At 42.6% G+C, this 24,987-nt stretch overlaps 1 protein-coding gene across 1 annotated transcript in view; it reads right to left on the reverse strand.

Annotated features, from left to right (window-relative positions):
• Window positions 1-24,987, reverse strand: part of SCIN (scinderin) — an 88,470-nt gene that overhangs the window by 35,195 nt on the left and 28,288 nt on the right. Inside the window, exon 4 of the mRNA XM_074945847.1 lies at window positions 13,965-14,114. Coding sequence (XP_074801948.1) covers window positions 13,965-14,114 — 150 coding nt within the window. The remainder of the gene's footprint in view (window positions 1-13,964; window positions 14,115-24,987) is intronic.

Consider the following 24,987-nt stretch of genomic DNA (forward strand, 5'->3'; position numbering starts at 1 on the left):
TAAAATACAACTTGTTAACATCACATGTCAAAATATGCAAAAATAAATGTTTTTCAGTCAAAGTCCAATATGTTCTTGAACAACATTTTTCTTTCTTTGTAAATTTCAATTATATGTTTCTGTTGGTTTGTGTGTTTACAGTGAAATCGACCTTACCAACATTTACCAATAAAAAAAAAATGTATGTCTTGATTTATACAAGGTAAGTAGGTGTTTAGTTTTCAGAGCAGCAGCCATGTTAGTCTCTATCCGTAAAAAGTAAAGGAGTACTTGTGGCACCTTAGAGACTAACCAATTTTGAAAGCTTATGCTCTAATAAATTTGTTAGTCTTTAAGGTGCCACAAGTACTCCTTTTCTTTTTAGGTGTTTAGTTACACACTTCTCAAGAAACAAGCCTCGAGCCATACTATTGTATTATCACTATATATTTTTCAAACATTGATATATATATATATATATATACACACACACACACACACACACACACACACACACATGCATATATATACACATACACACACACATGACATAGAGACAGAGCCAAAGTTGGTATTGTCATATCTGTGTTTGTGTGTGTCTCTCTCACACACACACACACACACACACACACACACACGACAATACGCATTTTGGCTCGATGTCACATATATTCCTTATCTTATAAAATAAACCTTTTTTTAATAAAACAAGATTCAAATTAAAATTTTATAAGTCATTATAAAAACCATTTGCAGTATTCTTTCCCTGACTGTATTGACTCACAGTGTTACAAATTCTTATTTACAGCTTTAAAAATATGTAGGCCCAAATTCTGCTCTCAGTAATACTGATGTAAATTCAGAGTAACTCCACTGAAGTAAATGGAGTTATTCCAGATTTATACCAGTGTTACTAAAAGCCGAATTTGGCCTATAGGATTGAAAAGGTCTGTAATAGCCAGCAAATGTTTTGGCCAGAATTTTAAAAACTGACATGTAAATATTTATTGGATTGTTGTTTAGGGTTATCCTGATCTATTTCCTGCCACAATTTCTATTAAAATAAAACACTATGTTGAAATGTAATTCTCTGCAAAATAGAGCTTTGCACTTTTAAAATCTTTAATGGCTGTCTTCGATGACAACCATCAGTTCACTGCTCACGAGTCTGATAGATTAACAGTTTTATCGTTGGTCACAACATCTGCTGTGCTACCTTTGTAATTTATGTTCATTTAAATTAGTGGAATGTAAGAATGGGTGTGCCTGATGCATTGTGCAGCACACCAGGTGAATTCAGCTAGATATACAATACCTGGAGCAGTCAAATGATTATAGAGAGCTGACATGCATTTTAAAATCATGAAATTGAAAATTCTTTTCCAAATTGATTTCTTACTGGGAGTTGCAGTTTTATGGAGTACACTTCAAATTTAAAAAAATGGTTTAGAATTAGTTTCTCTATCACTAACAGACAAGACCTTAGTTCAGAGTTCTACATTTCTCTTGCAACACTAGATTACAGTCACTAATGCCTGAAACCAATATGAGGCATGCAGGCAGAAACTTGACATCCTAAATTGGAATCTTGGAAAGTGAAATGGCTATCAGTTCACCTTTTATATTAGATGTGTGTGGTCTAACTGCACAGTATATCATCAAAGGTGACCACTGTAATAGTAACTCATAAGCTTTAAATGTCATTTCAGTCCCTTTATTGCATAATCAGTTGACAGTGGTTTTCATGCATGATAAAGTGACTTATCCTCTAAAGTCTTTTACATTCTCATGAAAGTTTAATTTCCCCTTCGTCCCTATTTGTTTATATTTGGCTGCATGTGAGTGGTCTCAAAAGGAACTGGTGTGATTTTCATTGTTTCCATCTCTCCTACCTCTTGGTTGCATAATGAGATCTCAACTCTCCTTTGCAAATGTTTGTTATCGTTGTCTCTTTGATATGGGGCTTTCTGCAGAGAAGCAACTTGTTTTCACGGTTACTTATTCCCACGTCATAATTTAATTTGGTCAAATGATTTCTCTAAATTCCTTGCTATCTGCTTTATCATGTGGGGCTATATCTATAAGTCACTCAGGGTCTCTGCCTCCTGGTGAAAGTTTTGAGGGGGTCTATGATGCTATATGTTGTTCAGGAAAAGGAATGAAGTCTCTCAAGATAACTGTTTATACTCCATTTCTAGACCAGGTAATCCCCTTTTTTATATTCCTAATTAGGGTGACCAGGTATCCTGTTTTTAAAGGGACAGTCACGTTTTTGCAGACTTTTTCTTATATAGGCACCTATTACCCACACCCACTGTCCCGTTTTTTCAAGTTGCTATCTGGTCGCCCTATTCCTAATGGACATAAAGGTATTTTAAGGGCGGTATTAGACATTATTGCTTTCTCAGTGCTGTGAGGGCAGCGACCATGTTATTTTCCCCTATATGGAAGAAGCAAGCTCTTGATAAGCCTATGAGCCCAGGATATATTAGTTAGAGAAAGGCCCAGATCCACAAAGGAACCTCGGGTGTTGTGATGCTGAGCACTGCAACACCTAACTTTTAAGTGCCAGGAACAACACTGCAATCCACAAAGCCCGGGTTAGGTGCCCAGGCTCCTTATACAATGAATGGGATGAGATAGGCACCCAAGAATGTTATCCACCAAAGCCAGCACACTGAGTAGTGAGTAGTCTAAGCAGTCCAATAGGAGATGCTGACAAGATGAGTGTTTCGTAAGCCCTGCCCCCTCACAAAGATAGGCACCTAAGTCCCAGGTTCAGGAAGGCACCTATCTCTGTTTGCAATCTACAACCAGGAATCCCTCTCCTGGAATCAGACGGCTCAGGCGCTTAGGTCGCTTTTTGTACAAATGAGTTAGGTGCCTGCCTTATTCCACACAAAACCAGAGGAGGAGCCCACCTTGTGGCCCAGTGGTTAGAGCACTTGTCCGGGATGTGAGAAACAATTACAATTCCCACCTCTGCCTAAGCATGAGACAGGAGTTGAACAGGGATCTCCCATCTCTCAGAAGAGGCATGATAACCACTCAGCTGTGGCACATCCTGAGGGCAAAGTGAGGGAGGGTGGCTCCCTCACTCGAAGCTGTTCGACTTTGTATAAATACTTAAAGAGTCATTGGACCAGAGAGCAAGAGAGACTATGATTCTGTAGTCTAGGGGTGGGCAAACTACGGCCCACGGGCCGCCTCCGGCCCATCAGACCTTTTAATCTGGCTCTTGAGCTCCCACCAGCGAGCAGGGTTGGGGGCTTGCCCTGCTCTGGTGCTCCAGTCGATGAGCAGAGCCAGGGGCTTGCCCTATTCTGGTGCTCCCCAGCCCCCGACTCACAATTCCTTGATGAGCACCATCTTCCTGCACGTGGAGCCACACTGCGCAGACGTGATAGCACCGCTTACCCAGACTTCATCGTGCTGTTTGCAGAATCAGAACCCCACCCCATGTGGCAGCGCACCCAATCCCCAAAGTACCACTCTCTTTGCACCAGCTTCCGCCCAAACTAGCCAATGATCAAGATTAGCAGCATCACAAGATACTGCCCCTAATTGAGTCCAGTTAGAAACCACATCTCTTTCATCGACCAATCCCTGAGGTACCGCTCTTCCAAGAGACTCGCCTCATTCCTCATCAGCCAATCACCGTGCCCAGACCCTCCCAGTCTCCTACAGCCCCACCCTCGAGACTCTCAAAACTGCCCAGGGGCCGCACTCATCCCAGCTAGGTTGCCTCTGCCCGTGGCAGTGCATGGTACGGCCGCCTCGGTGTTACTGCCAGCAGGGCCCCTAGGAGTCCCCAGTACCGTCCCTGTAGAGCACCCCCCCAAGCCACACCCCATGAGTCCCCCTGCCCCCGCTTTAACATCTCTTATAGAGCCCCCCCATGCTATATCCCATAGAGTCCCCCTCCCCCACATTAATCAAAGAAGGCATGGAAAGGGGGTACGTTTTGTTTAATTATTGTAATACGTTGTTATAATGGTATATTTATAATAGTAAGTAAGGTTTTATGTTTATTTCCACTAAAATGTATCTTTATTAAATAGAATTTATTTGAACATTTCTAAATTGTTAATTTCGAGAGCATTCACGACCTGCAAAACAATTTCCATACCCAGATGTGGCCCTCATGCCAAAAAGTTTGTCCACCCCTGACCTACAGGGTTAGGCGGCAGTTGAGCAGTTTTGTGAATCACAGTCTGGCTTTGAAGGTCTGGGCTTTTCAAGCTATGCTTCCTTATTAAGGAAAGAGAAAGGGGAAAAATCACCACTAATCTTTATGGGCAAGGGGTTAACAAAAATGTTGCCCATTCCTTTTACTACCAAACTCTGAAAGCAGCAAAACAAGCTAGTTCTTAAATAAGTTACATACAGCATTTCACGAGAATTGCATTCACACACAGAAGAAAATTGAGCATCAGTGCCAAAGATTGCTGGGAGGTTACTAGCATGCATCCGATGAAGTGAGCTGTACCTCACGAAAGCTTATGCTCAAATAAATTTGTTAGCCTGTAAGGTGCCACAAGTCCTCCTTTTCTTTTTGTGGATACAGACTAACACGGCTGCTACTCTGAAACCTAATAAAACCAGTAACACCAATACCAACCATTCATGAATCCTGGGTAGGGCCTCCAAACATTGTGAGATTAGCCTACAAATCATGAGATTTTAAAACAATAATAAATGTGGGCTCTTTTTATTTGCCTTTTGAGTCTTGCGCAGAAAGAGCAATGTTGTCATGCATTGAAGTGTGGGTGGTTTGCATCCTCCCCCACAGTGCTCTGCTGAGACATGACTGAACCCCGAAAGCATATTTATGCACACCACCTACACTACAGCTAATAATTTTAGCCACTCCACTGAGTAGAGACTGCATGAAAGGCAGGTCAACTAGATGACTAATTTATTTATATTTGTAGTTTACAGTGCGGCCAGAATGCTGTGAAGAGATAAAGTAACAGCGTATGCTTTCAGCTGCCATAAACTGAGCAATAAAGTAACCTCATTGGATGCAGAAACTACTATACTTCAGCCAGTCAATAACCCACATGTTCATCAGTCAGACAGTTTTAATAGACAAAAGATCAAAATGCCACTGAATAGAAACAGATAATTTATTATGCAATTTTTAATAACTTATTTACTTTGCCAGATAGCCCCAATCTTTTTTCCTTGAGAAATTACACGTGATATTCAACCCATGATTTTCAGAAAATGCCATATCTTAAGTGTCTGACAGTAGCTAATAAGCAGGTCCAGTGCTTTGCAACATGTGTCAGAAATGGATGGAACTAATTTATGGGAGTATAGTAGCATCGTTCTAGAGGCCCTAACTAAGATCAATGGTCTGTGGGGAGAAGTATCAAACACAATGTGCAAGAGGCTGTCTCTGCCCTGAAAACCTAACAATCTAAGGCCTTGTCTACAATGCCACTCTAAAGCACTGTGACTTTCTCGCTCTGGGGTGTGAAAGAACAGTGTAGACAGTGCACAGGCGCTGGGAGGTGTGCTCCCAGCGCTGGTAGCTACTCCCCTTGTGGGGGTGGGTTTTGTTTTTGTTTTTGTTTTTTTTACAGCGCTGGGAGATCTTCCCAGAGCTGGTGCCGCAACTACACAGCCACATTAAAGAGCTGCCGTGACAGCGCTTTAACGTTGCTAGTGAAGACGTACCCTACGTCGCCAAAGGGTGGGAGAGTTTACCCGTCAAAGAGGCTAAGTAACTTGCCCAAAGTCACACAGCAAGACAGCAGCAGTGCTGCAAACTGAACTCCTAAGTCCTAGTCCAGTTTAACCCCTTCACTTAGAAAAGCCTCCTTCAACCATCTGACTAGCCCTAATGTGACTGCACAGGAGGAAAGTTTGACCCTTAAGGAGTAGGTATTTGTAAGATGCTATGGAGTTCAGATAAAGATCCCTGTAAATACTGAACTTGCCACTCAGGCTCTGGGATTCAGAGTAGTATTTAAGAACATGAGGAATGCTATTCAGCTATTCATATGCAAGTACTCAAGTACCTTGCTAATCAGTGTCTCACTCTAAAAGGGACTTGCTTAACAGGCTCAAAGAAGAGTGAATACAGTTATTTAGGCATGATCTACATGTAAAACTTAGGTTGACCCAGTTACATTGCTCAGGGGTGTGAAAAATTCATTCCTATGAAGGACATAGTTAAGCTGGCCTAAGCCCCTGTGTAGACACCGCTAGGTCGACGGATTCTGTGGACCGAGCTACCACCTCTCAGAGGGGTGGATTTACTACAGTGATGGATAAACCCCTTCCATTGCTGTAGCAAGCATCTACACTACAGCAGGGCAGCTACAGCACTTGTAGTGCAGACGTACCCTTAATCCGTTTTACAAGAAATCTTAGGCCTTGTCTACACAGGGATATTTCCTAGCATAGCTGTAGTGGAGCAGAGATTCTATTCCAGAATAAAATCACTTTTATTGTAGAATACCCGTAGCAATGCCAGAAAATTTTCCCCAAGACGACAAGACCTTAATTTCCTATCAAGAAATTCTTAATACAAGAACAGTTTCTGACAACATAACTATGAACGTTTAATGCTTTAACGAAACTCTGTACTCTTTAAAAGTATAAAAGATGGATGACAATAAAAGCCATAATCTGATGGTCTAGGTATACTTGGTCCTGCCTCAGCACAGGGGCCTGTAATAGATGACCTCTCAGGTTACGTCTACAACACTACAGTTAGACACCTGCAGCTGGCCCATGCCAGCTGACTCTGGCTCATGGGGCTCAAGCTAAGGGGCTGTTAACTGCAGTGTAGCCATTCATGCTCGGGCTGTAGCCTGAGCTCTGGGACCCTCCCACTTTGCAGGTTCCTAGAGCCTGGGCTCCAGCCTGAGACCGAATGTGTACATCGCAATTAAACAGCCTTAGGCCGAGCCACACAAGTGGGTCAGCTGGCAAGGGGAGCTGCGGGTTTTTAATTGCAGTGTAGACATACCCTCAAGGTCCCTCTTCTAGCCCTACATTTCTATAATTCTGTGAAATGCATAACATGAATCAAGAGAACATACTCACCAACTATTCCCCACAGATCCAAAAACATCAAAGCTCAAAAGAAACAGTGTGAGATTATTTAAACAGGGTTTGCTTTAAAAAACAAAAAAACAAAAAACCTGATGTGAACAGGTTAAGAAAGAAACATGGCTGGGGAATGGCTAAAGTTTCATTCCTCATATTTTTTATGGGACAGGAAAAGAAATTGTAGGTGCAAGAGACCATAAAAGAACATTTGTGGTAACTGCTCTCCTTACTGAGTTCTGGATTGTCACTGAAAGGTGACTACAGTACCATTACACTGGTGAGCAACAGATGGGATCAGTATCAGTTTATAGTGTTTACTATATATATTTATACATATTAACTTTTGACATGTAACTGTTTCTTTTCTAACACTGCCACTCAATAAGGATGGTAACTATTTTTTCAGCAAATTAACTGACCGGGTAATCAATTTTCCTGACATTTACAGCTGGGTGGAATCTACAGGGAAGTTACTCTGACTTGGAAAAGATGCCAACTGGCAAAATAAAGCTGTTCATTTGAAAGATAAAACTCTCCTTCCAAAGACTGAAGAGTGAGGAAATAACCCATATCTATGAAAGTCTGGTTGTCTACATTAGATTCACATTATTCCCAACCCAAAGTTAAAAAACAATGAGTCAAACACACCTGCCCCCAAATGATGAGATTATTAAACTAATCAATTTTGGGTTCTTTTGGGGATTTTTTTTTTGAGCTGATAGGCTTTATGTTTCCCCCACAACCAGGGGGGCTAGAAAATTACTTCTTTTGTTTGACACTTTTAGAGTTCTTCCAGCAGAATCTCAAGATAGTATTGCACCCCTGCTTCTGGTCACATAAGGCTACTATATTTGCTGTGTAAAACTGTCACTACAGTAGCTCTGTTGACTTCAGTGGAGTTTCTCCAATTTACAACCTCAGAGAACCTAGTTCATACCATTGCCCTTCGTGAAAGTAGCGAAAAGCAGAAGGAGAATGAAACTAATAATATCAGCGTTTCTCTCTGCTGCTCCTCCCAGGGCTAGTGCTGGGAAGAGAATGCACCGTGTGACAGGTGTAATACAGCCAACAGATTAAATCATCTACTGCAGATAGAACTGCTAGAGATGAAAAAATAGGGTCTCTCTCCCTGTTCTCTGATCACCCCAGCAGCAGCTAAGAATCAGATCCAATCATAGAACTAAGTGAATAACTCACAGTGATCAATGTAGTTAATTCAGGCCATGTCTACCCTACAGGGTCTATAGCAGCATAGCTCTGGCACTGTAGCTATGCCAATGCCACCCCATAGTGTAGACGCTACCTACAATGACAGAAGGGGTTTTCCTGTCAGAGTAGGAACACCACTCCCCAAGCGACAGTCACTAGGATGATGGAAGCATTCTACATGGTCTACACTGGAAGCTAGGAAGTGTTGTTACAACACTCAGAGTGTGGACTTTTCATACCCCTGAGCGACACAGTTTTGTTGATATAATGTTAAGTGTACATCAGGCCTTAGCCAACTTTTCCTAAGTCAATGTTCAATATTTTTTTTACTCTGTAGATTGATCAACACAGCACAAATTTAGAATATTCATGCTTAGTTGTGATTGGTCAGCTGAGTCACATGTTCTTGTTCTTCAAGTAGAAACACAAGTTCTGCCGGCATGAAGAGTAAAAATTGCCTCCACACGAACATTAATGCTAGTAAACTCGATCACTAAGATTTTCAAAGTCTCCTAAGGGATTTAGGAGCGCAAATGTCACTGAAAGCCCCTGGAAAGTTTTTCGGGTAGGGGAGAAGTTTCCCTGACAGACAACTGAAGCTTAGACTGCAGAGGTTTCTGCAAACTGCAAAAAAAACTACACTTGTGCATTAAGCCAAATGCAGGGCATGGCTTTCACCAAGAGGCAAAAAACTAATTCCTACAACCCAGGCAGCAATTCTGTTGTAAATTCTTCATCTGTATTTGCATTGCAAACATGTACTTATATAGCAGCAGCCTGGCATCTTATCAGCAAGAAAAACTGCCTACCAGAATAGGATCTACTTGTGAGTGTTCACAAGCAACAGGAAGAGCCATGTGCCTGCATCCAAGGGAGAAAACCCCCTCAGGAGTTCCATTCTGGTACGGGATCATGAGAATCTCACTTTTTCCCACCTACTCATTTTATAATTTATCTTTTAGGGAAATGGGTAGCACCCTCCTCTGCCCCGGCCCATGCCACTTCTCTGACACCAAAGTGAACAAATACAATGACGTTTCCAATCTACCCAACAGCATTAGGGAAGTCTTATGAGCAAAAGCAAAGGGGCACTCTTTCATGGGGAGCAAGGGTAAGCCACAAAAGATCAAACAAAAAGGCAACAACAGGGGACAGATGCTTAAAGAAGGAAAGAGGAGAGATGGCCTAGTGCAGCATTTCTCAAATGCGGCCGCCTGGCCGCATGTGGCCACCAGGGGCTTTTCTTGTGGCCACAGCCTCCTGGGCGGTGATTGCAGGTGAGGGTGGGGGCAAAGCAGTGGTTCCTTCCCTTGGGCTGCAAGGAGGGGTTGGGCCCTGCCCCCATTTGGAGCCACAAGCGCCAGAGGAGCAGACAGCTGGTGTGAGTTCCCCACCTTCCCAGAAGAGGTGGGGCTCAGGCTTCTGGCTTCAAGCCTGGGGTGGCAGGTGCCAGGTGGCCGGCTCTGACCATGGGGCTTTCAGCTCTGGGTTTTTGCTGTGCAGTGGCAAAACCCCGGTCTCCGGGTTCACCACCCCCCTCACCACCCCTGGCCCACACTGCTGCCTCAGCCCCTCACTTATCCACCCCATCACCCTTGGCCCCCGCTGTCTCCCTATCCACCTCCCCGTCGGGGCTTAATTTGTCCCCCGGCTTGCCAGGGCTGAGTAAGTCTGCTGTGAAAAATGGTATGTATATGTTTGTAAATATCACCATCCCTGCCTCAGAGCTAGATAACAAATATACAAATATCACTTTTCACAGGAGCAGACTTACCAGCTAGCAAGTCTAAAAAAAACAAAAACAAAAAACCCCAAAAAAAACAAAAACAAAAAAACACCACCACCACCAAAAGATAAGAACATGCAAAACACCTTATTTGTGTTTCTATTCTGCTTAGGTCCAGTAAAGAATAGAGATAACTGTACATTAATTATTAATTATTGTTATCATTGAGTGTACAAATAAAAACCCCACATAAATAACTATGATTTGGACATGTTTATGTGCATATTTATTTGTTTTTCCTAAATTAATTATTTTAGAGAAAACTGTCATAGTGGCAACCAGCAAGATTTGGTGGCCGCACTCTGGGGCCACTGAAACATTTGTGGTGAGAACTCCGGGCCTAGTAGCTATATGACAGCACATTTCCCTAAAGCTTGCAATGACTGGGCGTGCGATAGAGGCATGCAGGCGCAGCTCCATATTTCTTTATTGAGACAACATTCCCACCCCTGCTGCCTGAAGTACTGCCCGCAGAACTTCCCTGATACTGCTGATCACAGGAGAAGAGTTGTCACAATGGTGAGCAATCAGAGCAATAAACACTGTTCACTTAACTCACCAATAGTCTCCCACCGTAATATTTACCTTCGTAAGAAAGGAAAAGCTGAAACTTTCCCTCCATTGTTGCTGGGCAAGTAATGAAAATCATTATTCACTAATATTTTCCAAGACAGGGAAATCAAATTACAACCGTGGCATTTTCCCTGTCCTTTTAATCACTTGTCTAGGTCACTATAGGTTCCAGGAAGTTTACACGAGTGAATAGAACCACACAGCTGAATGAGGGCTTTGTGATGAGATCCGTGACCCAGCCTGTAACATCTTCCTCCCACACAACCCCGTGGACTTCTTCAAAGATACCAAACACCAGAGTTACGGACTTACCAGTCAACCAGACACCCTGTGAAACCGGAAGTCCTCAATCAGGCAGCAGCGCAGACAAAAAAAAAAAAAAGAAGAAGCAAATACTGTATAGTCTAGTAGCTGGGATATCACAGAATTATGCATTCCTGAGCATCACAGTGGAGCAGAGGTGACACTTCATCAGGGCCCTCAACGCCTTAATGATGAATGGGTGTAACTTTTCCTTTATAATATCTACTATGTGTTAGGTCCTGAACTAGTTGAAAATGGACATGTGTGTGTGCGCACGCGTGCGTGCGTGTGTAGGGTGGTGGTGGGGGGATTGCTTAAGGGATGGGAACCCTATTAAAAAACAAAAAACACCAAATTTACTCAATTTCAACCAGCAATAGAGTAGATTTTTAAAAGTGGGGAGGGGCAGATTTGTAATTTTTCCTTCTGAAATGCCACGCCCCCTTCCCTCCCCCTGTTTTCTGAATCTTCAACAGCTGAAAAGTGTTGACCAACATTGTGATCTGGTTACAGTTCACATACTAACCTCCTAACACACTTGGAATTTATTAATGTTTCTAAATCAATTTTTCCCATTCAGACTCTCCCCCGCCCCCTCCAAAATGGGAAAGGAGCAAAACGCTGAACATAAAATAATTCTTCAGCAAAATGGAATAGGCACATTTAATTTCTGGTTTGGCGTGTGTTCTGCCCCATGTTATCTGCATGAAGCAATACTAATGGAGTGTGCATGAAGACTGTGTTTCTGGTGCACCACTGTTTTGTCATGCTGATTGTAAGCAATAATTGTTTAAGCAATAGAGCAGGACAGGTTCTGTGCCTTTTGCCCCTGAGGCAAATTAGACTTCAAAGTAAATTATTTTAGGGGCATGTTTTCAAAGTAGAGGAGATGTGGCCTCCCTTTCTGAAGGTGCATTGCATGTCCAAAATATCCACATGCAATTTTGCAATTTGAAAACGAATTGAAAGTGCACATCAGGACACTTGCACCTCTCATCACCTGATCTGCACCTAGTTAGAGGGGGAAGTACAGTAGAGCCTCAGCGTTACAGACACCTCGGGCATGGAGATTGTCTGTAACTCTGAAATAGTCTGTAACGCTGAACAAGACACTACGGACTTCTGCTATGGGGGAATTGGGGCTGCCACTGTAGGGTTGAGGGGGGTCAGGACTCCAGGCGGGGAGGGGGAGTCGCCAGGGTTCCCGGCAGGGGGCTCAGGGCTTCTCCCCCTGGGAGCGCCAGGGCTCATGGCTTAAGACCTGGAGGGAGTGCTGGGGATTGGGGCTTTAGCCCTGCTGCTCTGTTCCAGCTTCAGCCCCACAAGGTGTGCCAGGGATTGGGGCTTCAGACCCGCAGTTCTGCTCCCAGTTTCTGCCAGGGGTGGGGGAGGGTGTGTGCCGGGACTCTAACTATGGGAGGAGTGCTGGGGCTGAAACCGGCACTCCCCCTCATAGCTAAAGCCCTGATCCCTGGCACCCCCTGCGAGGCTGAAACTGGGAGCAGAGTCCTGGGGCTTAAGCGCCAATCCATGGTGTGTCCCCCACCAAGCTGAAGCTGGGAACGGAGCCGTAGGTTTGAAGCCCTGAGCCTCAGTGCTCCCCCTGGTCTAAAGCCCTGAGCCCTGGTGCTCCTGCAGGGAAGAAGCCCCAAGCCCCTGCCTCAACCCAGAGCCCTGACCCCCCAGACACACCCTGCGGCTTTACAGCCCCAACCCCCCCCGGACTCTGGTGGAGCATGGAGCCAGCGTATAATGGCAAGCACTTTCGGTGGTTAAATGAGACTGAGGCTACATCAAACCGCTGAGCAACTAACCCCAAGTGTAGAGAGTGCGAGATCAAATTCTTCCATCAATCAAACCCCTCGGGGAGGTGGATTACCTACACTAGTTAGAGAACACCTCCCATTGGCTGCTGCAGTTGTGCTGCTGTCACGTTTCACGTGTAGACAAGCCCTGAAGCCTGGCCTACACTTAAAATTTAGGTCGACACAGGGACATTGCTCAGTGGTATGTAAAATCCAAACTCCAGAGTCACGTAGCTATGTCGACTTAACTCCCGGTGTAGATGCAGCTAGGCCAACAGAAGAATGCTTTCCTTAACCAAGCTACTGTCATTCAGAGAGGTGATGTTACTACACCGACAGAACAACCTCTTCCTTTGGTGCAGGCTGTGTCTACACTATGGGTCATGCTAGAATAGCTACAGTGCTGTAGATATGCCAGTACAGTCCCCCTAGTGTAGACATGACCTGACTCAGCTGATAATCTTTTTACATATGACTGTATTCAAAGTCTGTGTTATTATTTTAAATATCTCTGTGTATGAAAAATAACTTTGCCATATAGAATAAAAGGGGACTTACTCAAGTCCCCATGGACTAGCTCCATAGTACAAAGGTGTTCCTAATAGCTGTGATGTTCCAAAGGACTTTTGTCCTCCCTCCCAAGTCCTTCAATTTGTTTGTTACACTCCCTTCACCAGTTCTCTCACAAGCTTTTCAAGGCACTCCCACCACTCATCCCCTCCATAAACTTCCCCACAACTCTATCTAGCACTGATCCTGCACTATTGAGGGAGCTTTTCCATTGACTTCAAAGACCATAGGACCAAACCCTATATGAGTATTGTTTATTTAGGAGAGGAAAGGAATAACTTTGCTAGGGAAACTGCTGGATGAATTTATGCTTGTAGAATGTAATTACTCCACTGGGATTTGTTCAAGACACAACGGCTAACATTCTTACTTTTCCAAAAAGGGGGCCATGAAAGACAGCACATAAAGGGAGTAAATCATCTCATAGCACTAGGCTGGGGCACTAGCTCAGTCCTGACTGAGAGGGAAGAGCACCTAACAGTGTTGTGTACACAGCACTCTTACAACAGAGCAATGAAGTTGATGGGTGTCCAGTGAGGATCTTGTCTATGTAAAGACTGGGTCCAGTCCTGCTTAGATAATGAGATCTGATGACATATCCTGAGGTGAAGTATTATGGCAGCAGGACATGCCCAGAAGCCTGGATAACAGTGTATTTGAACAGTGTATACCTTTGTAAGTTGTCTTGGCTCACTTCCTTCCTCTACAACAATTAGCTGAGATCTTCCATTCCTCTCATTGTCCCGAATGCCAACAGCAACTTGAGTAGCCTTCAGACGCTCAAATTTATTGCATGTTGAGCCACACCACTGGTAAATTTCCTAGAATAAATGAGAACAGATACTTCAGTCATCAGAATCAACAAAGGGCAAAACTATGAAATACTTTAGAGCGGTTACTAAAACACAAAGGGCCAGACTGTCAGGTTGTGTAAATCAGCACACCACCATTGAATTTAATAGAGTTACCTCAAATTACACCAGTTGAGGATCTGAATCAAAGACTGTTTTTGTGTCATATAGACTAGTGCTATAACTGAAGTATTCATGTAGCCTCACTCACCATAGTGTCTATGCACTAGGGCTTTGGTTTGGTCCAGAAGTGCAAAAATCTGGCTGTTTAGCTGAAGCTTATCTAAACAAGCTGAATCCCTTGGAGTTTCTTCATGAGAAATTTCTTCCCCAATCTCAGAAATGAAATTTCTGGTACTTCTTCCAATGAGGAACACTCTGAGTTCAGCCCCTCTTATGGAACTGTCAAGGCTAATTTCCCACTCTGGCACTTTGAGTGCAGAAGGTAGGGGCCCGCAAGGATTCTAAAAATTAATACAGGCCACTCCAGGCTTGTATTAAACTCCCAATGTTACAGCTACTTTCTCTGATCTTGGATTGGTAGATGGTGCCACCACCCAAGTAGGACTCCTTTGAGACCCCAGGAGGGCACACTTGGGAATTCCTTCCTGTGGGGTACCCTCAAGCCCTTTCACCCCCTCTCCAGGCACGAGCTGACAAAGAAAAAAAAGGAAATCAGCTGTTGTCACCAGCTAATTAAGCAACATGTGCACAAAACTCTTAAGACACACAAATCCAATTCTGTTCTTAAAAAAGGTAAATTTTATTAATAAAAAAAGAAAATAAATACATCTGGGAACTCAGGCTATTGCTAGATTTTAAAAAAGCAACTACAAGGATTAAGCACTAAGAATAGCTTTCTTGAGGTCCAGCTTAAAGGATACAAGCAAAACAAAAGCACCTGGGGTTAGCACAGAGGAATCCACAAGCCATAACAAAATAAAAGGAATAAACCTAATTGCATCTTCCTAGACATTTCCTGATCAACTTACATATCTGGGGTTTTAAATTAGTAGTTTCTAGGTATAATACTGATGATTTTTTCATACCTGGCCCAAGCTTCTTACAGCATAGCTGCGGCCCTGTCTGCCTCTCCCTGGGAGAACAACAGACAGACAGACAAAAGGGGAGTCTTTTTTCAATTTTAAAAAGTTCTAGCCTTTCCATTGGCTCTTCTGGCCAGGTGCCCACTACTTCCTTTTACCTATGCATCACAGTGAGACTTTTTAACCTTTTACAGGTAGAGCAATTAGAGAACAGCTATTAAGAAGGATTTTATAGCTACTGGTTGGCTGGGTGTCCATAAAAGGGAGCCCCCCCACCCTTTCATTTATCACAGGGACTTTGACAGTTGCAGTTCTGATTCCAGCCAGAAACCAGAGCCAAAGAAACCTCACCCAAACATTTCAGAATTTTGAGTCTGGTTCTCAAAAATGGACAAAAGTCCTTCAATTTGGTCTGCTAATTCCTGTTTTGAGGACCTTTCATTTTAGATTGCTATTCTCGTGTAGGCCCACTGCTGCTTTGACACATCACTAAAGTCTGGGTCACTCAAAGGCACTTCCAAAAGAGCAAATGCCTATTGGCCTTCAATAAAGCTCTTCTGTATTGGAGAGTTTGCTCACCAGTGTTCTGATCCAAAACCACATGAAGTCAATGCAAAGCCTCTCACTGAGTCTAGGTCAGGCCCTAGGCAGGCCCTTCCAGGATCTAGTTATCACTATGGGGATTCTTCAATTGTCACAATGATTAACATTTGTTTAGAGCATCTGAAATGTTTCAGAAGTCAGATAACCTATCCTAGAAGCAGACTATGTGTCATAGAATTTCAGGGTTGGAAGGGACCTCAGGAGGTCATCTAGTCCAACCCCCTGCTCAAAGCAGGACCAATCCCAACTAAATCATCCCAGCCACGGCTTTGTCAAGCCTGACCTTAAAAACTTCTAAGGAAGCAGATCCCTAGGTAACGCATTCCAGTGTTTCACCACCCTCCTAGTGAAAAAGTTTTTCCTAATAGACAACCTAAACCTCCCACACTGCAACTTGAGACCATTACTCCTTGTTCTGTCATCTGCTACCACTGAGAACAGTCTAGATCCATCCTCTTTGGAACCCCTTTTCAGGTAGTTGAAAGCAGCTATCAAATCCCCCCTCATTCTTCTCTTCCGCAGACTAAACAAGCCCAGTTCCCTCAGCCTCTCCTCATAAGTCATGTGTTCAAAAATAGTCCCCTAATCATTTTTGTTGCCCTCCGCTGGACACTTTCCAATTTTTCCACATCCTTCTTGTAGTGTGGGGCCCAAATCTGGACACAGTACTCCAGATGAGGCCTCACCAATGTCAAATAGAGGGGAAAGATCACATCCCTCGATCTGCTGGCAATGCCCCTACTTATACACCCCAAAATGCCATTGGCCTTCTTGCCAGCAATGGCACACTGTTGACTCATATCCAGCTTCTCGTCCACTGTCACCCCTAGGTCCTTTTCTGCAGAACTGCTGCCTAGCCATTCGGTCCCTAGTCTGTAGGGGTGCATGGGATTCTTCTGTCCTAAGTGCAGGACTCTGAACTTGTCCTTGTTGAACCTCATCAGGGATTTCTTTTGGCCCAATCCTCTAATTTGTCTAGGGCCCTCTGTATCCTATCCCTACCCTGCAGCGAATCTACCTCTCCTCCCAGTTTAGTGTCATCTGCAAACTTGCTGAGGGTACAATCCACACCATCCTCCAGATCATTAATGAAGAAATTGAACAAAACCGGCCCGAGGACCGACCCCTGGGGCACTCCACTTGATACCAGCTGCCAACTACACATGGAGCCATTGATTACCACCCGTTGACCCCGACAACCTTATAGTCCATTCATCCAGCCCATACTTCTTTAACTTGCTGGCAAGAATACTGTCAGAGACCGTGTCAAAAGCTTTGCTAAAGTCAAGGAACAACACGTCCACTGCTTTCCCCTCATCCACAGAGCCAGTTATCTCGCCATAGAAGGCAATTAGGAGCAGCGAACAGCAGAGAGGCTAACAGAGGGAGTTTGCCTGGGATCTGTCTGAAGAGGAGTAAAGAAAACAGATTTAGGTCTTTGAAGTACTTGCTGAAAACATAGGGAGAATAGAAAAAGTGAAGAAATTCTGGAGGTTGAACTGGAAGGAGCTAGTCAAAAGGGCATGAGTCAGTTAGTATTTCTAGTTATTTTTTTCATTTCTTTTTAGACAGTGTTAATTTGAGAGAAAAAAAAATGTTTTCAATAATTCTGCAGGGTCTCCAATACAATAGCAATGGCAAAAGCTACACAATATACACATCACATTTTTAATAACAAGGATCATCACTAAATAATTAATATTTTCATCTTTCAAAAAGGAGGTTAAACAATTGGCTGAGCAGGCTGGTGTCTCTGGATATGGTACAAATAGTAAGAGATGCACTGTCTGTCAGTACTTTCACAGGTAAATAACTGGTTTGTAAAGTTTAGGTCAATATAATAAAAATAATGTGGCCCAATTTTTTTATCACAATTTTAAACTCTTCCTTGCAGACTACCTCTATAACTCCCACACAAGAGTTGTAGTCACGGAAGTATCAGTTTCAGATAAGTGGGTTATGAAATATTGCTTATTCATGCAAGTCAAAGCAAGTACCTTCTTGTAAATGCTAACTTGCTGTGTGTAGAACAGACAGTAGATACCCTACTCAAAGCTTATTTCAAATGTCTGGCTTTGACTGAATAAAGGAAACTAAAACACATGTGACTCACAGTCTAGCCCCTAGGCCCTTCCCCACCAAGTGGTTACCCATGTTTGGAATCAGCTGCCACCAACCAGCTGTTTTAGGCTTTCATTAAGAGTAAAGGTAAACTACAACCAGAAGCTCAAATCTGGACCTCTTCAAATTTCAGGGGGCTCATTTCTGAATCTCTATATCTTTGAACCTGCCTTTATCATTTTGATCCTAGGTCTGAGTCAAAAGCTGATGGGCCTGTTTTCCCCATTCTGGTTTGGATGTGTACTTTGTGAGCTATCCACAATCTGGGACCAAAATCTTGCTTCAAATTTGGCTAAATCTAATCTGATTTAAAAAGTGCCTTCTTGACCCATCTTTAAAACAAGATTTTGTTATGAAGTATTCTAAATCTGTATCAAGAGAAGTCAGATAAAGTTATTGTTTAGAACTGTGCTACACTGAGTATAGGTAGGCTTGGAAGGATTATATTTTTATTGGTAAATTTCAGTAAACATCAATTTCACTGTACACAAAAAAACAGATGAAAAATGATAAAGATAGGAGGCAAAGAAAGAAAAATGCTGGTTGAGATCTTATTCAAGTTTGATTTAAGGATATTTACTTCTTATATTTTGACATGTGATGTTTACAATTTGTGTTTTAGCAGTTACAAAGCTTTAACTTTTTGAAATCAATGTCTACTGTTATTAAATAATTGACTGACCCATTCTGTTGCCTGCCTCCCATATTTTCTTGCAACTGGGCACATTTTAAAAAAATGATAAAAAGGAAAAAATGCCTTAAAAAACCCAACATTTATATCATCCATCAAATTTATTCAAAAAAATTGAATTCTGCCAAACCTAAGTATAGAGTAAAAACCATTGCAAATCCAGTCTCATTTACCATATTTTTTATTCAAAAACAATCATGTATTACCACAAAACTAAGGGTGAGGTTAGGAAATCAAGGATGTCTTAGAAAGACCATGTAGCATCCACATAATTAACCCCACTCAACAAATGTAGGCAAAACATTTACCAAAGCCAAAAATATTAGAAAGATGTATTAAAAACATAAATACTGAACAAATAAGGTCTACCTAATGAACGACAGAGAAAAGACACTGGAACTTAGTAAAGCATAAGGTAATAAAAACATAGAAAAATAAAAACTGAGAAACAAATATTTTTCCTTTGTAATCATACTGTATAAAATTAACGCTCATTGTAAACAAATATGACAACCCGTATGAAGATAGCGGGAGATCTCAAATGGAGTGGTTAGTGTTGTTTTATTGCTCTTTCGCTAAATGGAGGAGAGAGAGAGGGGAGCCATAAACAAGATGTCTCTTCTCAGAAATCCTTCACAAACCTATAACTCCATTCACCTTTTTATTTTCTTCCGAAAATCTTATTTATTTTAGATCTTGTCTACACAGAGGAAATTGACCGGCATAGCTATTCCAATTTAACTGTTCCATGTGGGCACTCTGTTCCAGAATAAAATTGATTTTATTCCAGAATAATTACTTGGCTTTGTGAATGGAGTAATTACTGTGGAATAAAGCCACTTTTTTTCAGGAACAGTGTCTGCATGGAGAGCTATTCTGAAATAGCTATTGTGGAATAGTTTATTTTGCAACAGCTATGCCAGTCAATTTGATCAGTTTGTAAATAGGGCCTTAGTGCTGGACAGATCTCAAAAGACTTAGAATTTGGTTCTGAGAAGCACCCAGAAGTTTACTTCTTTATCCAAATTTCTTAGATCTGCAGAACCCAACTGGAAATCTTGTAAGAAGTCTCACCTGCAAGATTTTTGGTACTACTATGAATTAGGAGGCAAACCCTGCAAAAAAAAAAATAGTCTAATTATTTCAATACTTCTGGTTTTCTCACAAGAAGCAGAACAACAGAGGTCAAGATAATAAAAAGAGAGAAGTAACCAAGCTTTTGAAACTTCAGTAAAGGTTTATTTTAAGTGAAAGATAAAGGAACTATAATTTTATCCAAACTGTTTTCCCCCGATCTGTTTCTCATGTATGCTCACATTTGAATTTTTTTTCAATGGCTTCCTCAATTCTCAAAGACTTTCTGTGTGCATATATACCTTTTGTTCATATTTTATTTATGCAGAAGTGAAACATTCAAACATATGTTTCAGGCTTACTTTTCATTCTCATCTTGGCTTTTCTCTTTGTTGCTCCCAATTTAGCTGATTTCAAACATCAGTGACACATGCTGGGACCACTGAAGATGTATCAGCAATAACTAAGAGTTTTTTATTTCTCGCAAAATATAGAAGCAATAAGGAGGAGAAACAAAATATGTTTCTACAAAATTAACTGGAGAGATTAAGGAAGTCTTGCCTTATCATGTGTGCTTTGCAAGTTGAAAGAATCTCTCTCTCCAGCACTTTCATTAAGGTTAAAGTTCATCAGGTTTCTACTACACCATACCTGAGCATTATTCTTTGCACCTTGACTCTCTCTTCTTTAAATAAATATTACCTAGCTGTGTAAAGTTCAGTCTTGGAGGATGACTGCAGCTCTATAAATATATACTACAATATTAACAATACTCACACTGGGCTGTCATTTGCATTTAAAAAAATAAGGCCAAGATTATCAAAAGTGAATAATGATTTAGGGTGCCATCTTAATGCATCTTAAGAGAGTCTGGTTTTCAGCACCTTCTGAAAACCAAGCCCCTTTAAGGCTGAAGTTAGACACCCAAAAATCAAGGTACCTTAAATCACTTTTGAAAAAAATCTTGATCCCAGTTTCCTCTAGTGGGATTAACATGGCTGACTGTATTTTGGGTTTTATTTGCATTGGAATTAAACCTGACATGTATGTGGTGAGCCCAGGGAAGGTATTTTTTTCCTAAAAGCAAGACACAATGATCTGATCACTCCATATGTTAAATCTGTGGGATGGGCCTCTGTGGGAGGAAATCTCCACAGATAGATCTCCTCTAGATCCTCTCATATCATCCCATTAGGACAGGCATGATATTTGCAAACCTCCACCCAGCCCAGCCCAAACCATGGCAGATCCTGGAAAATCACGAGGGTTATGTGTACACTGTAATTAAACACTCACAGCTGGCCTCTGTCAGCTGACTCTGGCTCACAGGGCTCGGGCTGTATGGTAGTAAAACTGCAAGTGTAGATGTCTAGTCTTAGGCTGCAGTCCAGGCTCTGGTCCCAGAGCTTGAGCTCCAGCCGAAGCCAGAACATCTACACCAACTTTACAGCCCTGCAAGCAGCTGACACAGGCTAGCCATGAGTGTTTAATTGCAAGGTAGACATACCCTAGGACGCCAGCTCCATCTGCACAGTTTGGGGTGGGGTCAGTGTTCCACAGCAGGCCACTGAGCTACCAGGGCAGGAGACAGCTCCTGCATCTCCCAGGAACAGCCACCTCTTGGGGCTTCAAGCACCATAACAGTTTCTAATGAGGTACAAGTGGGTGACGCAGGTGCCAAAGCTCAGGGATATGCTGAACCGGACTGGCCTGTTGGGACTCGCTTATCTAAAGGGGCAAAGGAAAAATATGGAACGAGCAGTTTGTGGAGTTGTTCCTCCTACTTTTTCTATGAGGATCTGGCTGAGGACATGGGGAAAAAAAGGAAAAAGAAGGATGAAGACAAGTCCCAGGTAGCCCAGACCCTTAAGAATCAGACTGTGTCATTTCACATACATGAGAGTATAATTTGTGAGAGAAACCCTGGGAGGAGTGTGTCCTTATTTATGAGACCATAATTGCAAGGGTTAACATTACATAGGGGTGCATGGCATGGGTAAGGTACAAAAAGGAGGAGTTTAGACCAAGAGTGGCAGAAAGCAGAATTGTCATGGGGGGGAAAAAAGAACTAGGATCTCTGGCTTGGCCATCATGTCCAGCTGTTTTTCCACAGACTGTAGATTGCCAGTGCCAAAGCCACTGGTCCCAATTGTGGATATCAGTGTTAGGGATCAGGATAGAGGTGGTCTGGCCTAATAGTCAGAGCTGGTATCCAGGTAGGGGAACAAAGCCAAAGGTCAGCAGCAGAGTCAACTGCCAATTACCAGATCCAGGAGTCAAGTCTGCGTCAGAACCAGGAATCAAAGCTGAGGGTTGGAGCCAGGGTCAGATACCACATCCTCAGCTGCTATAAATCAACATAACTCAGTTGACATCAGTGGAACCTGTCACTTACATCAGGTGAGGATATGGTCCACTGTTTCTACTAGGTTTCAGAGTAGCAGCTGTGTTAGTCTGTATTCGCAAAAAGAAAAGGAGTATTAGTGGCTTTCGGATGCATCCGATGAAGTGAGCTCTAGCTCACGAAAGCTTATGCTCAAATAAATTGGTTAGCCTCTAAGGTGCCACTAGTACTCCTTTTCTTGTTTCTACTAGATTAAATATAAAATTTCCATACTACTTCCCTGAAGAGAATCACCTAAACAACTGATTTCAGAGTAACAGCCGTGTTAGTCTGTATTCGCAAAAAGAAAAGGAGTGCTTGTGGCACCTTAGAGACTAACCAATTTATTTGAGCATGAGCTTTCGTGAGCTACAGCTCACTTCATCGGATGCATACTGTGGAAGCTGCAGAAGACATTATATACACACAGAGACCATGAAACAATACCTCCTCCCACCCCACTCTCCTGCTGGTAATAGCTTATCTAAAGTGATCATCAAGTTGGGCCATTTCCAGCACAAATCCAGGTTTTCTCACCCTCCGCCCCCCCCCCCCCCACAAACTCACTCTCCTGCTGGTAATAGCTTATCCAAAGTGACCACTCTCCCTACAATGTGCAGGATAATCAAGGTGGGCCATTTCCAGCACAAATCCAGGTTTTCTCACACCCCCCCGCCCCCAACACACACAGAAACTCACTCTCCTGCTGAATAACAGAACGCCACTAGCCGTCACCTTCAGCCCCCAACTAAAACCCCTCCAACGCATTATTAAGGATCTACAACCTATCCTGAAGGATGACCCAACACTCTCACAAATCTTGGGAGACAGGCCAGTCCTTGCCTACAGACAGCCCCCCAACCTGAAGCAAATACTCACCAACAGCCACATACCACACAACAGAACCACTAACCCAGGAACCTATCCTTGCAACAAAGCCCGTTGCCAACTGTGCCCACATATCTATTCAGGGGACACCATCACAGGGCCTAATAACATCAGCCACACTATCAGAGGCTCGTTCACCTGCACATCCACCAATGTGATATATGCCATCATGTGCCAGCAATGCCCCTCTGCCATGTACATTGGTCAAACTGGACAGTCTCTACGTAAAAGAATAAATGGACACAAATCAGATGTCAAGAATTATAACACTCATAAACCAGTCGGAGAACACTTCAATCTCTCTGGTCACGCAATCACAGACATGAAGGTCGCTATCTTACAACAAAAAAACTTCAAATCCAGACTCCAGCAAGAAACTGCTGAATTGGAATTCATTTGTAAATTGGATACTATTAATTTAGGCTTAAATAGAGACTGGGAGTGGCTAAGTCATTATGCAAGGTAGCCTATTTCCCCTTGTTTTTTCCTACCCCCCCACCCCAGACATTCTGGTTAAACTTGGATTTATGCTGGAAATGGCCCACCTTCATTGTCATGCACATTGTGGGGAGAGTGGTCAGTTTGGATGAGCTATTGCCAGCAGGAGAGTGAGTTTCTGTGTGTGTTGGGGGGGGGTGGGGGGGGGGTGATGAGAAAACCTGGATTTGTGCTGGAAATGGCCCACCTTGATTATCATGCACATTATAGGGAGAGTGGTTACTTTGGATGAGCTATTACCAGCAGGAGAGTGAGTTTGTGTGTGTGTGTTTTTTGGAAAAAATGGGGGGGGGGGTGAGAAAACCTGTATTTGTGCTGGAAATGTCCCACCTTGATTTTCATGCACGTTGTAAGGAGAGTGGTCACTTTGGATAGGCTATTACCAGCAGGAGAGTGAGTTTGTGTGTGTGGTTTTTGGAGGGGGGTGAGGGGGTGAGAGAACCTGGATTTGTGGAGGAAATGGCCCACCTTGATTATCATACACATTGTGAAGAGAGTGGTCACTTTGGATGGGCTATTACCAGCAGGAGAGTGAGTTTGTGGGGCGGGGGGGGGGGCGGGGGGTGAGAAAACCTGGATTTGTGCTGGAAATGGCCCAACTTGATGATCACTTTAGATAAGCTATTACCAGCAGGAGAGTGGGGTGGGAGGAGGTATTGTTTCATGGTCTCTGTGTGTATATATAATGTCTTCTGCAGCTTCCACAGTATGCATCCGATGAAGTGAGCTGTAGCTCACGAAAGCTCATGCTCAAATAAATTGGTTAGTCTCTAAGGTGCCACAAGCACTCCTTTTCTTTTTGCTAAATAACTGAAGTCTTGAAGCACAAAACCAAGCAAATGTTATCCAGGATATTATACACTTGTGCTTTTAGTCTAATTAGTGTGTACAGAAAATTAAAATATAAATATGAATATAATTTTTAATACTATTCCATATGAAGAGCAACTTATGTGATCCTTTTCAATTTCCATTATTAAAAATCACTATAAGGACACAGTCCACATGATGGACTAGCAGCCTCCAACTTAATTTAAATTGATTTAGTTTAAAAAAAAATGGCAAGAAAGCAAACAAAAACATGTAAGTGGGTTTTGCAACAGTCCAGTTTTACAAAAAACAATGTGATTCAATTTGAAGTTTGTGAAAGAAAACAATATGACCATAAAAAAGAGTTAGCCCTAGATTGTCGAGCTTGTCAGTCAATTTTCACATTTTAGAATGTTCTTTGTCAAGTGAGAGGCCCAGGAAGAGGTGAGGGAGTTCACACAGGAAATGAATACATTAGGGACCAAGCTAGTGCAGTAGATCCTCAGGGTTCCTGGGTCTTATTCTTAGCCTTTCAGTGGTTAGCTATGCAACCTTAAGCAAGTTAGAGGACTAAACTGAAATAGAGTGACTGTCAAATGGATGATACATACTGTGCCAATCACACAGGAGTGTTGTGAAAAGTAATGTGTGTGTTTTACATTCAAAGTATTTTTTACTATCTCCATCTAAGCAGCAGAATTAGAATATACATTAAGATTTTATGCAATA

The sequence above is a fragment of the Natator depressus genome, chromosome 2 (genome assembly GCF_965152275.1).
Source record: "Natator depressus isolate rNatDep1 chromosome 2, rNatDep2.hap1, whole genome shotgun sequence".
Classification (NCBI taxonomy): domain Eukaryota; kingdom Metazoa; phylum Chordata; order Testudines; family Cheloniidae; genus Natator; species Natator depressus.